Below are 14,038 nucleotides of genomic sequence, written 5' to 3' on the forward strand. Positions count from 1 at the left end.
TGACTGACAAGATAGTTTGCATTATAAAGTTCAGACAGCCCCACAGTCTTTGCAGTTCACTAGTGAGAAATTATTTCTTAAACATAATGGCATTTTTAGGGGGTTATAAGAGCTTAACTATAAATGGCACCCTGATATAAAATATCAGAAGTATTAGTGCTTTAAATTGATATTGCTTTAAATTGTTGTCTGAAGAAAAACTGGAATTTTCAAGATCAGTTCTTGATTGGCCTCTTCTACTTTGAATACTTATTATCGGAATTTGGTTTGAATCCTTAATGAATGTGACAAATGAATGCATGGTCAGATTCTGAACAAATGAAAATTATGGTCTATGTTCAGATTTTGTTAGAACCTTTAATGGTGAAATATTTCTTTAATCTCAAAAAAGTTTCTGCTCTTTGCTACCAGTAGTTGATTAACCCTGTCCTCTAATTCAGGACTTCCCTCTTTCAGTTGTTTTATTCAAGTTGTATTTTAAAGGCAATAAAAATATTGGGGTAAACATTTTAAATTATTTTTTTTGGTTATTGTTTGCTTGTTGGTTTGTTGTTTTTTTTTTTTTTTTTTGGTAAGCCATATAATTTGAGAAACTGGGTGAAGACTGGTGTTAAAACTAGTGTAAGCTTTTTCTTTGCTGAGAAGCAAAAGATAACACCACACTGCATCCTGAGAAAAAGATAAAGACAATTCCTTTCATTGTTAAAAATACACTTACATTACTGAAACCAGAGCTGGGAAATATTCAGTGTATGGCTTTTATTTTCACTTCAAGATGGTGCCTTTCTAGTTTTGTTTTCTTAATTATTTTTATTTTTGCAACTGCATAAATAATAAATTCTGAAACTTTCCCCATTTTTTTAGTGTTATAAATTATCTTTAAGTTTCTGACGACTATTTCATTTTTTATTATTATCTTTATAGCATTCTGTTTTTAGGTATATTTTATTCCTTTAAATTCTTGAGACTTGATATTCTTGTTAGTAATCTTCGTTTTAAAAATAAATCTATAAGTCACTTTTCCATAACAAATATCCTATGAGAACCTGCTCGTAAGGGAAAACAGAAGGAAAATTTTTGTCTGAGGAGACTTATAGTAATGGGCTCTTTGAATGTAAATCAGTTAATATTAATGTGTTTATTTCATTGTTAAGCAACTTTACAAAACAAATATCTGAAAAACTAATAAATTCTTTTCATTGCATTTTATGGTCAAATGTGTAGATGCATTGATTTAATTACAATATAACAATAGGAATTTTATTAATTTAATATTTATTTAAATCAGAACTGGTAGACTAAATAGTATCTTTGCATAGTTCTATATCAGCTAAGTGTTTATGACAAATTCTATTTTAATTATACACTTGAGTTTAAGCATAAAATGTTCTAAGTCATTAGTTTTCAAAGAACAGAAAGGTCCAAAATCCTGGAAGGGCTGGCAAGATTCAAGAAAGGAAAAAATTACTAGACAGACTCCTGTAATCCTGAACAACATTCTGTAAAATTTAAATTAAATCTCTTGATTTACTGTAATGTTGCATAAGCAGCATTTAAATGACTTTGATATTATTTTCATATATGTGTGCATTTTGAATATTCTAAACCAAATACTTTTTCTCCACAAAAGTCATTCTGTGGCATACACAAACCAAGTCAATTTTTTTTAGTTACCTTTGCTCAAAACTCAGAGCTGAAAACACATAATGGAACATTTTATTTCACTGCCTTTAAGGATAAATATGTACAAAGAAAAATCTTGTTAAATTTCTTCTTGTTTCACTTGAAAGAAATAAGTTGCACTAGAAATATTTTACACTGAGTTTAATAAGGTTATAAAATAATATCAATAAGATTATAATGGAAATGTGAGTATAATGATTTGCACTGACAATATTTGTGGTATTTGGATAGAGACGGAATTGCCTCAAGCTGTTTGATCATACCTTTACCTTTATGAGTGTGACTGTTTGCCAGAAGCATAACATAGCGCTATAGTGTTAGTACTAAGGAATACAAACAAATAATCTTTTTTATAACCTTTACTAATTTTTTTTTATGTGCCTGCAAGTTCATTTATTTCTTTATGCAAAAGTAGGAAAAATACTCAAACACTAATGCACTTGTTTTAGCAATGAAGATAGGAAATAAACTAATTTTTAATTTCCCATATTGCTTTCCAGTCTTGAATTTAAAAGAAATTCAGTCTTTAGAACTTTACTGATTAATTCTACAGGTTGAAGAAATGAGCCAGGTCTGTAGCATTTCTCAAGCTGTTTTAATCTAAATGTCAGTGTGAAAAGCAGGAAAGTCACAGGACAGTATTTGTTGTGGTCTGTGTCAGTGGAGGGAAAAATTATTCAGTATTTTTAATGTTTGTAGTGGAAAATTAATCTGGTATGGAAAAGTTAGCCGGCTGTAGAAATAGAAATAAATGCCTAATAGTTTGAGAGTAGAAAAGAAAGTTAAATTTTCAATTATATCTTTTGGAAAAATCTTTGGAAATCTTGTGGCCTTCTATGATGGAGTGACGGCATTGGTGGACGAAGGGAAGGCGACCGATGTCATTTACCTGGACCTGAGCAAGGCCTTTGACATGGTCCCCCACCACATCCTCATCTCCAAATTGGAGGGAAGTGGATTTGATGGGTGGACGACCCGATGGATAAGCAATTGGTTGAAAGGCCGCAGACAGAGGGTGGTGGTCAATGGCTCTATGTCCAGGTGGAGGCCGGTAACAAGTGGTGTCCCCCAAGGGTCTGTCTTGGGACCGGTGCTCTTTAACATCTTTATTAATGACATCGATGAGGGAATTGAGTGCACCCTCAGCAAGTTTGCTGACGACACCAAGCTGAGTGGTGCGGTTGATACGGTGGAAGGAAGGGATGCCATTCAGAGGGACCTCGACAGGCTGGAGGGCTGGGCTCGGGTGAACCTGATGAGGTTCAACACAGCAAAGTGCAAGGTTTTGCATTTGGGCCGGAAGAACCCCAGGCACCTGTACAGGCTGGGAGGAGTGGTCCTTGAGAGCAGCTCGGCAGAGAAGGACCTGGGGGTCCTGATGGACGAGAGACTGAATATGAGCCAGCAGTGCGCTCTGGCAGCTCAAAAGGCAAATGGGATCCTGGGCTCCATCAGGAGAGGGGTGGCCAGCAGGGACAGGGAGGTGATTGTCCCTCTCTACTCGGCTCTTGTGAGGCCCCATCTGGAGTACTGTGTCCAGGTGTGGAGCCCTCAGTACAAGAAAGACATTGAGATTTTGGAAAGGGTCCAGAGGAGGGCAACTAAGATGATCAGGGGGCTGGAGCACCTCCCCTATGAGGACAGGCTGAGGGAGTTGGGCTTGTTCAGCCTGGAGAAGAGAAGGCTGCGGGGTGACCTCATTGCAGCCTATCAATACCTGAAGGGAACCTACACCCAGGAGGGGAGTAAACTCTTCAGAAGGGCTGATAACAGCAGGACTAGGGGAAATGGTTTTAAGTTGAAGGAGGGAAGATTTAGGTTGGATGTTAGGGGGAAGTTCTTTACTAGGAGAGTGGTTAGGCCCTGGAACGGGCTGCCCAGGGAGGTTGTGGATGCCCCGTCCTTGGACATGTTTAAGGCCAGGTTGGACGGGGTCCTGGGCAACCTGATCTGAATGTGTATGTTTGGTGGCCCTGCTAGGCAGGGGGGTTGGAACTACATGATCCTTGGGGTCCCTTCCAACCCGGGTGATTCTGTGATTCTGTGATTCTGTGATTCTGTGATTCTGTGAAAAGATCTGTATTGAAGTTAACAATTATCTTCAATTGCAAACTTCATATTAGTGTTGTTACCACTGAAAATTGTTTCAGTAAAGGGACATGTCTCTTTTCCTGAACCATAATCCTCTATATAGAATTTTATTTTTATTTTATCCTCAAGAACAGGACTTTTGAATCTGACTGGCAAGCCTGAAAGCAAATTTTATAATAGAAAAGCAATTCATTGAATCACCAAGTCGTGTTCTACAACAAATGTGGGGATGAATATCTTCTGTCCACAGATCACAAGTTTTAGAGGAGACATAACAAACTGTGAGCTCAGATATGGGCCAAGTTTGCATTGCACTAAGCAAAGCTTCTTATTGAATGTTTTACAAGGTTAAAGATTGTGCAACAGCAGAATCTGAGTTAATACCTTTTAAGGTTGATTTCTAAGTGTTAGTATATCAGAATTAAAGGTAAGTACACGACATGCATGGGATGTTTTCTAAATCATGAGATACTCTTGATTTAACAGTCTCAAAATTGTATTGATTCCTTGCAGTATATGTTGATAAAGACTACATATTTTATTGACAAATAATTCAATTCAAGATCTTGCAGTACTGAAAAGCAAAGAGTATTGTGTCTTGCTAATTAGCTGCTTGCAAACCTCTTCATAATCTGTGCCAGCTAAATAGGTATCAGCCACCTTAGTTCCCTTTTATAAGAGCAATCTTTTTTAACTGTGGATTTTACTCTTTTCTGGATAATGAATATGAGGTAATCACACTCTTCCATCAGGTGGGAATAACACTTGTCAGCACGTGTTGTTTCCTTTCAGAAATTTAGCTCAAGCCATGGAGTCAAGAATGGTGTGTAATAGAGAAGGGTGGAGGAAAACAGAGGATCTATAGGTGTACCATCACCCAAGATAGCCTAATGAACAGGAAAAAAGGATAAGGAAATAACAGGACTTAACTGATTCTTTCTAAGTGAGAAGATGGGGAATTGTAAGGAAGAAGACTGGAGTGACTGTGTGGAAGTGTAGGTCATGGTTTTGTCTTAAAACAGAAGAGTTACAAGTTATCTTCTCCTGCTTGAAGCCAAAGACTATGTGCAAAGTTATGTAGTTGTTATAGCTAGCGTCCCCCAAAAGGGACTTTTCTCAGTAACACCACGGATGTTACATTAATGCTGCAAAGAAATCTTTGGAGTGAATTGTTATGCTTTACAGCTGATAAAATACATACTGAGACCGTTACCATAGATGTTGATGTGTTCAGCACTGGTTATCTCAATAAAGAAACTTTCTGAATATGTAGAGTAGTACACTTTTCATAATAGATATTACAAGAGATAATCAGCAAATTGACCATAATTCCTGTCCTTGCTGTTCTTATTCTCATTTCTTTTTTGATGTCTTGATCAAAGCCCAATGATAAATGCCCATAGAATTGATAGTGCTTGCATCAAACAGTAATGAAGCCAGAATGCATCTAACAATTGATGAAATAAGTAACAGGTGCTTTCAGTGGAAGGCTCAATGAAATAACCATAATATTCAATATACCTTCCCCCCCCTCCCCCTTTTTTTGGTAGGGTGTATCAGAGTTCATTTGAAATATATTTTCTTCTGCTTATTTAATATGGGGATAGAGAACTAGCAGTGCTGGAAATATTGTCAAGGTAATTAAGATCCAACAGCGACTGATTCTGCTTGAAGGAAGTCTTATCAGGAAATATCAGCATCGTAGGAACTAATATAGCTATGTGAAGAAACAAAAAATAAAGATAACTATTTCTGACTTGCTATTGAACCTGCTGCTTCTAATACTGGTAGCATCATTTCACCGCACGTTACAGCCACCTTAACTTTCTATAAAATATTAAGTGTAATATTTATCTAAAATAAAATTTCTAATAAAATATTGCTGGCTGGCTTATTTTGCTTTACTTTTATGTCATATTTATATATAATTTATTAATTTTAATATGCACTAAATAGACTTTTTGACAATTCTTATTGATAGCAAGTTTTTTTTTGGTTCTTTGCCTTAGCTATACTATTCATTTCAGATTCCCGTTACTATTTATGTAATTTGTTAGAGTTTGTTCATCCTTCTTAAGCCTAAAGCTTAAGAAATTTGAAATTTTCTATCATAGAGATAACAGTGAAATAAAAAGTGGTGATGGAAATATTGCTTCCATATCGTCCTTTGCTGGATATTGAAAAGTGCCACAAAAATGGAACCCAGAGCCTACTGCCATGCTGGAGTGTACACATTTATGTCAGATTTCCTATAGAATCAGGTGAACTTATAATGGACTAGTTTAATTTGGAAGGGTTTGGTGTATTCTTTTTTCATTTTAGATTGTGGATAGCATTTTATTTTGTAGTATAATGTATCTGTATTTAAAATGACATGTTTCCTGTCATACATCAAATGAATTAGAGTGATACTCCATTTCTTCAGTCATAGACATCTCAGGAACTGGAAATCCTCTAAAACATGTACATATATCCAAGTTATCAGACTGACTGCAGTATGATTTTCTTTGTTTCTCAGTTATTTAGTAGAAAATTAAAACAATTTAAGCTGTAAAGAAATGATCTCTCAATAGAGAATGGCAGGACAGAACTTCCAAATGTCTGGGTATACTTTGATTTGTACATTTCTTCCTAAAAAAAATCTTCAACTTCTTCCTGGAGTAAAATGCTACTGTCTTTCAATTTCTAGCACTTGAGAATAAAAAAGCATGATAAATACTTTCTTATTGCAGTATAGCAGAATAATGTGGTTTACACTTCCACACAAAAGAAAATGGAATACTGTTTTTCAACATTTAAAATAATGTGATGGACTGTTGGATTTACCTTAATGTCACAAATCCATTCAATAACTGATATACCTAGAAAACAAGAAATCATAGTTTGCATGGATGGATAATCATTCCACCCTTACTGTTTTGGGTTTGGGTTTTAAAACTTGCATTGGTTTCCTATATTTGTCATAGTAAAATCTTTCTGGGGGCTTTGCAACTCAGTAATATACTATTTTATTCATTGTTTCACAAGCTTAATGTCTTAGGAGTGAAGCTGTAGGCATTTAACACATTAACTTCCTCCCAGTGCATGTTGTGTTTTATTTTTAGTTGAGATGTTTGTATTTGAAGTACATTTAAAATTTTGTTTGATGTTTAAATCAGTTCCAGAAAAGTCATCACATCTTTTTTTTCCCTGCTATTTAAATATTTGCTTCTGCTTTATCACTAAGCTTTTCTATGCATGACTGAGTCCTGCCATAATAAAAATTTCATGGTGCATTATATGAGGAAGTAAAACAAGGAGGTTATTTTTGTCTGGAGGCTATAGCAAAAATCACTGTGCATCTTTACCAGTACATGTGGCTCTCTGGAGGACTGCATATTATTCTATTTAAATTACTATAACTAGCAGGTTTTCTGTGCCATGAAGCTAGATGATACACACAACCGATAAGAGGTCAGAGACCCAGTGAGCGTTTATAAGGCAGGAAAGTGTAATGATATTGATCAAGGAAACAAATTAACAAGAACATCTCTTACCAGCAGAATTCAATTTCTTCTCCACATATTATTATGTGTACTTTGTTTAATGATGCACTGCACTGTATCTTTTGTACTGTAGATATATACCAAGAATGTTCAGGTTTCATTTTTTTCTTATTTTTCTATTTTTTTTTTTTTAACCAAATAATTTCCAGAGTCCAACTCCTTTCCAGTTTTCTATAAAATGATAAAAGGAAACTAATGATACTTGCATGACACTTCTAAACTAAAAAGTGATGCTGAAGGTCAGTACTGTAGGGATAAAAGGATAAAACTGACAAATTAAATCCATTATTTCTTTAATTACAATTGTTTCCACTTAAGAATTAGATTTTAAATTAAAAAAAAAAAAAAAACCTACAAAAAAACCCTGAATTTATAAGAAAATGGTATAAGATATTAAGAAGAAATTCTTTACTCAGAAGGTGTTGAGGGACTGCCACAGACTGCCCAGAGCATCTCTGGATGCCACATCCATGGAAGTGTTCAAGGCTAAATTGGGTGGAAATTTGAGCAACCTGATCTAGAGGGAGGTGTCCCTGCCAATGGAAGGAGAGTGTGATCTTTAGGGTCTCTGCCAAGCCAAGCCATTCTGTGATTCTATCTTTGCACTTTTTTGGTGTGTGTTTTCTATTTTTTTTAACTTTGTATTACTTGGAACTTTTTTCATTAACTACATGAAATGATTTACTAATATACCAATATGGTTCTTATACATTTTTACCCTGGAAAGTAACTAATTTCCAAGGTTTATCTGTCTTCAGAACAAATCTTCTTTATTCACAGTATTTGGAGAGCTGAATTATCTTTATTTATTTAGTCCTTTTATATATTAATCAAAACATTGGTTTAAATTTCTAATTTCCAGGAAAAAAAAATTATGATGATAAACTTCTAAATCCGTATCAGTACCTGAATGAAAGGCGTATTGTGGATCATCTTCATCATCATGTCCATTAAAGTGCAAGCTTAAGTTTATGTTAAGTGAGTGGCAGATTTAGTGACTCAGACCTATAATTATCCACCATGTTAACGCTGCAGACATCTGTTAATTTGCATTCATATGACTGACACTGATTTCATAGTATAGTCCTCTTATAGATCTAAAATTTCAGTGATTTTAACAAAGTTTTCTCTAAGTAGTTATCTCCTCTGACTAGTCTATCTTTGAACACTTTGAAACTGTTCCTTAGGCACTTCCTGTGGAAACAGTGGTGCAGCACATGCTGGAGATAAAATGTTGGACTTGAATTGATATGTTAGACACTTATTTTATTTGGTTCACACTTTAAGCTTGCAGCTACATATTTGATATATAGGAAGTAAGGAATACAGATTTAAGTTCTTAGCTTCTCTATCACTCTTCTTATCTTTTAAATAAGAGAAGGAAAGTTTAGTTCACTTAAACTTTCATTATCCTGTCTTTGAAAATTTGATATCCAAGGTCTTTATTTACAATTGGAGCCTGAGCATAAGAAAACCTACGAGGCAAGGTTACCTTGAAAAATCTTTTAGTAAGGTCTAATCTCAGATCACATCATTAACACTGAAAGTGTAAATTGCCTAAGCCTCAGCTAAGAAGACAAAAATAGGTTTGAGAGCACGCTCCCTTGCAAAGAGTGACATATTCTAAGTGAAAAGCCTCTTCTCCTCTACTGACTATAGAAAAGTGAAAAGGGCTCCTTAAAAATATACTCTGGCCATGCAGCTGTCTGCCAAGACAACCTCCTTTCCCAGAACAGAATTTTCCTGAGCTAATGATCTTCAAAGGACCATAAGGAAAGTGGAAATCAAATCAAGTGTTGAGAAAAAGGTTCTAAGCAGCTGCTTTTGTTGCCAGAAGCTCCCTTGATTGCATCACATGCACAGCTCAAACCAGTCACACTGAAGACAGTGTCTCACTGATAATTATAACACTTTATCTGGAAATATGGACAAGTCCAATAGCAAATTTCATCTGCCAGATTCCATAATGCAGAGATAATTAGGACTTGAATGTGGTCGTAGGGTCCAGTGAGAGAAGAAGCAGACCTGAGCTCTTAGAAATTAGCTCAGAATAATTTCAGACTTTCCAGGGCACTGAGTACCAGTTAAGATTCATAATTATTGTGAAAACATCTGGGAAAAGTGTTACTTTCAGAGGATAGCCATGGATTAAAAGGAAAAGATTACAGGCTGTAGAAGATCAAAGTGCAAACTGAAAATGCATCATCCAGTTAAAAATAAATCTGTTTATATGGCTCCTTAACTCCTTTCTTTTTCTTCTTAAAATCTTTCAAGAATGGGAATAACTTTTATTGTCACACACCCTCACAAAAAGAAGTTAATTTAATCTAATAAGCTAAATACAAGAATGTCCAATAATGAAGGTCCAGGGAAAAATCTAAGAACAGAAGGATTGGGTAATAAACCTCTAAAATATCTTCCTAGCCTCTCATCATTTCTATCTAAGGCACTTACTCAGCTGTTTCCGAGAGGTGCGTACTGGTATTGGTTATACTTTTCTTACATCAGCTGCTGAGTTGATTTTCTTGCAGCTTTTGTGGATTCTGAAGAAGTTTAGGCCCCCTACTATGTTGGAATATTTATTTCTTGGGCTGAAACAAAACTTTCACAAATCAGAATTGAAGAAAAATTGTTAACAACATTACGTTTGAGCAAACATATATAATTGAAAGCTGAAAAAAAAAAGTCTACATATCTCAAAAAGTTTGTGCCTTCAAAAGTGCCTTCAAAAAATAGTAAGAGAAGAAATAATGTGTTATATGACCTTGCCTTGCAGTGCACTCTTTTTTTTTCTTTTTCTTTTTCTTTTTTTTTTTTTTTCTTTTTGGCAATAATGATATTTGTTACATTCAAAGGTATTCATGGCTGTGTTTGGAAAAGTTTTGGTAAATGCAATCCAAATTCTTTAAGTTGTACAGCTTAATAGTGTTGATGAGGTAGTTAAAAAAGTATTCAAAATTATATGTAATGAATATATGAAAAGAATAATAAAACAGGTTTGTATAAAGTTTTTGAATTTTTGACTTTGTCTTACCCTCAGTAACTAAAGCCCAGTTTTTATAAATTAGGTTCAACTCTGATTCCTAAACGAGGGATACTATGCTCTCAGGATTTAGGCTTAAAAAGAGAATTACTGTGATTCATTTTAACAAAAATTAGAACTCTAAAAAAATGATTATATTTGACAGAACTCCCCTCTCAACATGCATGCTTAGTTCTGACTTAATTCTACCTCAATACTTTTTTCTCTCATTTATTGTCTTATACATGTTTCCCAGGATAGCCCACTGGTCTTACAGTCTGACAGAAATGTAACAGTGAATGCGAGAAATCACATGGGACAGTTAACTGGACAACTGACAGTAGGTGAGTGTTCTTTATTGACTGTTATGTATATGAGTTTAGATTTATGAATAGCTTAATTAAAACAGAGGATAAAATACTGGAATCAGAAAAAATCTTGTCACCATATTCCAAAAAGAAACAGTGGATCATAGAAGTATAATTAGCATTAGCTGAAGGAAGAGAAAGTAGGAATGGACATACGTAGTTAAAACATAGCTTAATGAGAAAAGATTGTTTTTTTAGACAGATGTAATAAAACAAAAAAGTTAGCAACAATTTCAAAGGGAAAATAGCCATCATTTTCTTACAAGTTCTGTCATTTCTCCATTGTTTCAGTGGAAATTTGCTTTGTTCCCATTATTCTTACAATATATTTGTACTATCATGTATTGAAAATCATTTGAAGTATCAGAATGGAAAAAACAAAACAGAAACTCAAATGCTTTCCTAGTCACCAGAACATATAAATGGAAAGTGATCATACTGCCTGTCATCAGTCTCTGATATTTTGCAAAGTATAAAATATTACCCAATCAACATTCCAAATGAAATAAAAATAAAAAATCCATTATTTGTTTCCTGTAGATTTTGTTTCCTGTAGATTTTTGTTTCGGTTCTTCTTTAAATTTATTTATTCCCTGCCTTTATTACTTTCAACAGTTTAAGAAAATTTTTGTACCAGTACAAGTAACAAGTAAGTACAAGTACCAGTACAAAGTCATAAAACAATGCATATTGACTGGGAACACAATGAAATGTATACCAATATGTAACATACTAAAGTATGTATAAATTTAAGGAGATATCCCCTTTTTTTTTTTTTTTTTTTTTTTTTTTTTTTTTTTTTTTTTTTTTTTTTTTTTTTTCTATTTTATTCTTCACTTCTTGGTTAAGCTCTGTTTATCTACCCTTTTTCCTCCTAAATCAAGGGCGTGCTGACTGGTAAAGTTTTAAGTTAAACTCTAGTTGTGGTCTACATTGAGCTTTTGTTTCAGCTGAAAACTGTAGCTTCATGTTGCAAAAAAACCTTGTAGAACAAGATACCATCTGCACTGATTTTCCCCAATAACCACATCAAATGAGTGTACAGAGGTAAGCAGGCTAACTAGCAGATACAGATGAGGAAACTTAAGCAAACACCTGTTCTAGCCATATTGTACTTGCCAGTGTGTTTATGGAACACAGTCCCATTTCATCTGGTAGCTGTATTAATAAACCTTCCACTTTATCTAACTGCTGAAGAGAAGAGTTGCCTGTGGCAGATAGTCACTTTGACTGAAATACGTAAGATGCTCTTACTGCTGGCACCATTCTTGCTGAGTGATTCTAACAATGAACAGTGATTTTATCTAAAGATGTCACAATAGATAATAATATTATAAAATCAAAAAGGCCTGATGAAAGCATGTTCTTTTTTACAGTCATTACAGTGAACACCTGTAAGCTTCTTAATGGGTTTGCAGATGGTGCAGAGTCTGGGAAGGGGGAGTTTGCTAAATTACAATATTGTATTGACTTTATTCCTCATCTTCCTATTTTTCTCATAATGGTTGTATTGCCTTTATTTTTATCTATATGAACATTCTTACTTTTACATAAACTCCTCATATAATATTGAATACATACAAAGTTATTTCTTATTGTGAAATTTATAATGTAACATTTGTTGGTTTAGGCACACGTAACTACCAGAGTACAATCAGTTAAAGGCTGAACATTCTGCTATTGGAAATCAAAGAAATTAATGGGCATCTAACGTTCAAAATATGTTGTTCCTATCTCCCTTGCAAAACCTTCTGTTGCGTAAAGCAGAGAAGAGACAGGCAAATTCTTGATTTTATGATGATTTTATATTGATGTTATAAGATAAAGCTTTTCAAATAACTAGTCAGATTTGGTGACTCTTCCATTTACCACAAAATTTCTGTTGTGTATTCAAGTTTTTTGGTTTTGCTTTTTCTTTAGAAAATTTCCTTGTTTACTTGCTGTGTTCCATCATGTGGGTTATTGGGGCAGAAATAATTGTGCATTCAAAGTAACAGGTGTGTAACCTTCTAGAAGTAGAAACAGTCCCTTTCCTCCTTATCTAAATTACATATGCCAGTCACCTGTGCCCAGCTTTGCTTACACCCTACCACTTAGCAAATCCTACTACTCCTTCACTTCCAAAGTGACTGAAATAACTGTGATGTTCCTTTTGCAAACACTTCAGTTCCTATATTCCCTTTGTAAACACCTCAGTCCATTTTATTGTAGATATCTTTTGTCATCACTCTTCTTTCCTTTAAAGAGAAATTTGCCTACCTGTACTCCCGAAACAAAAGTGAATCTTCAAAAATCTACAATATATTAAACAATCCACTTGTATTATTTTTACATTAAAAAAATGCTCTCATAAAAAAGTGGTGCAATCAGATTATGAATAGTTGTTAAAGAGACATATCACCCAAAGTTTGCTATTGAGTTATCCCTTTCTCAGGATTTTCTGAATTTGTATTCCTCAACTAAAATAGGAAGAAAAAATAGTTCCTTCAAAATTTTCCTTTCAGGGATTTTCTCATTAATCTGACTCTTCTCATTTTGGCAAATGTTTTTATTTGTTCATTAATTCTCTCTCTTTTCCTTTTCTATTCTAAGAAAACACAGAATTCCTAATTTCTATGCTAAATTATTTGTATAGCTTGCTATTGCTTACTAGTTTTGAATTGTTTATTTAATTTTCTGAGAAACAATTCCGTTATCTAGTGTTTTCCCTTGTTTTACCAGCTAGTTACCTGTTGATTGAGAGAATAATTAGATAATTGACACAGCCTAAGATGATTAACTTTGATTGTATAACTGTTATAGTGTTTCTTATGAAAGTTTATGGCCAGCATAGGAAGTATAGCATTTAAATTCCAATACGTTTCAAGTATAGGAATATAAACAATTTATCATGAGTCGAAAGTGTAACTCATCTGTTATTTTTAGAGCTTTAAAACTGAGGTAAATTTGTGGTTTTCTAGTGCAGGTTGGTTATCTTGTACTTACCGCAGGGTAAAGGACCTCTTTCTACTGTGGACATTACCATGAATGTGGTAGGATGAGTAATGCCTGAGAGGCCATATGGCCTTAAGTGTCCTCCTGGCAAAGCATGTGAGAAAAGCCAAGAACCAGTCAGAAAACCAGCCACATTGCTCAAAACTGTTGAAATGTCCAGCTGGAATCTGAGTCTCATCCCTTCTCATAATTTACTGGGCAATGTGATCTTGTCTGTTTCTGTCTGTCTAACCTCTAGAAAAGTCTTAAAAACCATCTGGGCTATGAAAAGTTTTTTGTGCAGCTCACGTAAGGTATGTTTAGTTATATTATTAATGGATTTAGCTGAGATATCG

The 14,038-nt window shown here is 34.3% G+C and overlaps 1 protein-coding gene across 1 annotated transcript in view; it reads left to right on the forward strand.

The window, feature by feature from the left end:
• Window positions 1-14,038, forward strand: part of SGCZ (sarcoglycan zeta) — a 154,036-nt gene that overhangs the window by 93,568 nt on the left and 46,430 nt on the right. Inside the window, exon 4 of the mRNA XM_042871682.1 lies at window positions 10,598-10,685. Within this exon, the coding sequence (XP_042727616.1) occupies window positions 10,598-10,685 (88 nt within the window). The remainder of the gene's footprint in view (window positions 1-10,597; window positions 10,686-14,038) is intronic.

Source organism: Lagopus leucura, unplaced genomic scaffold (genome assembly GCF_019238085.1).
Source record: "Lagopus leucura isolate 7727_CA_CO unplaced genomic scaffold, USGS_WTPT01 Super-Scaffold_100004, whole genome shotgun sequence".
In the NCBI taxonomy this organism is placed as follows: domain Eukaryota; kingdom Metazoa; phylum Chordata; class Aves; order Galliformes; family Phasianidae; genus Lagopus; species Lagopus leucura.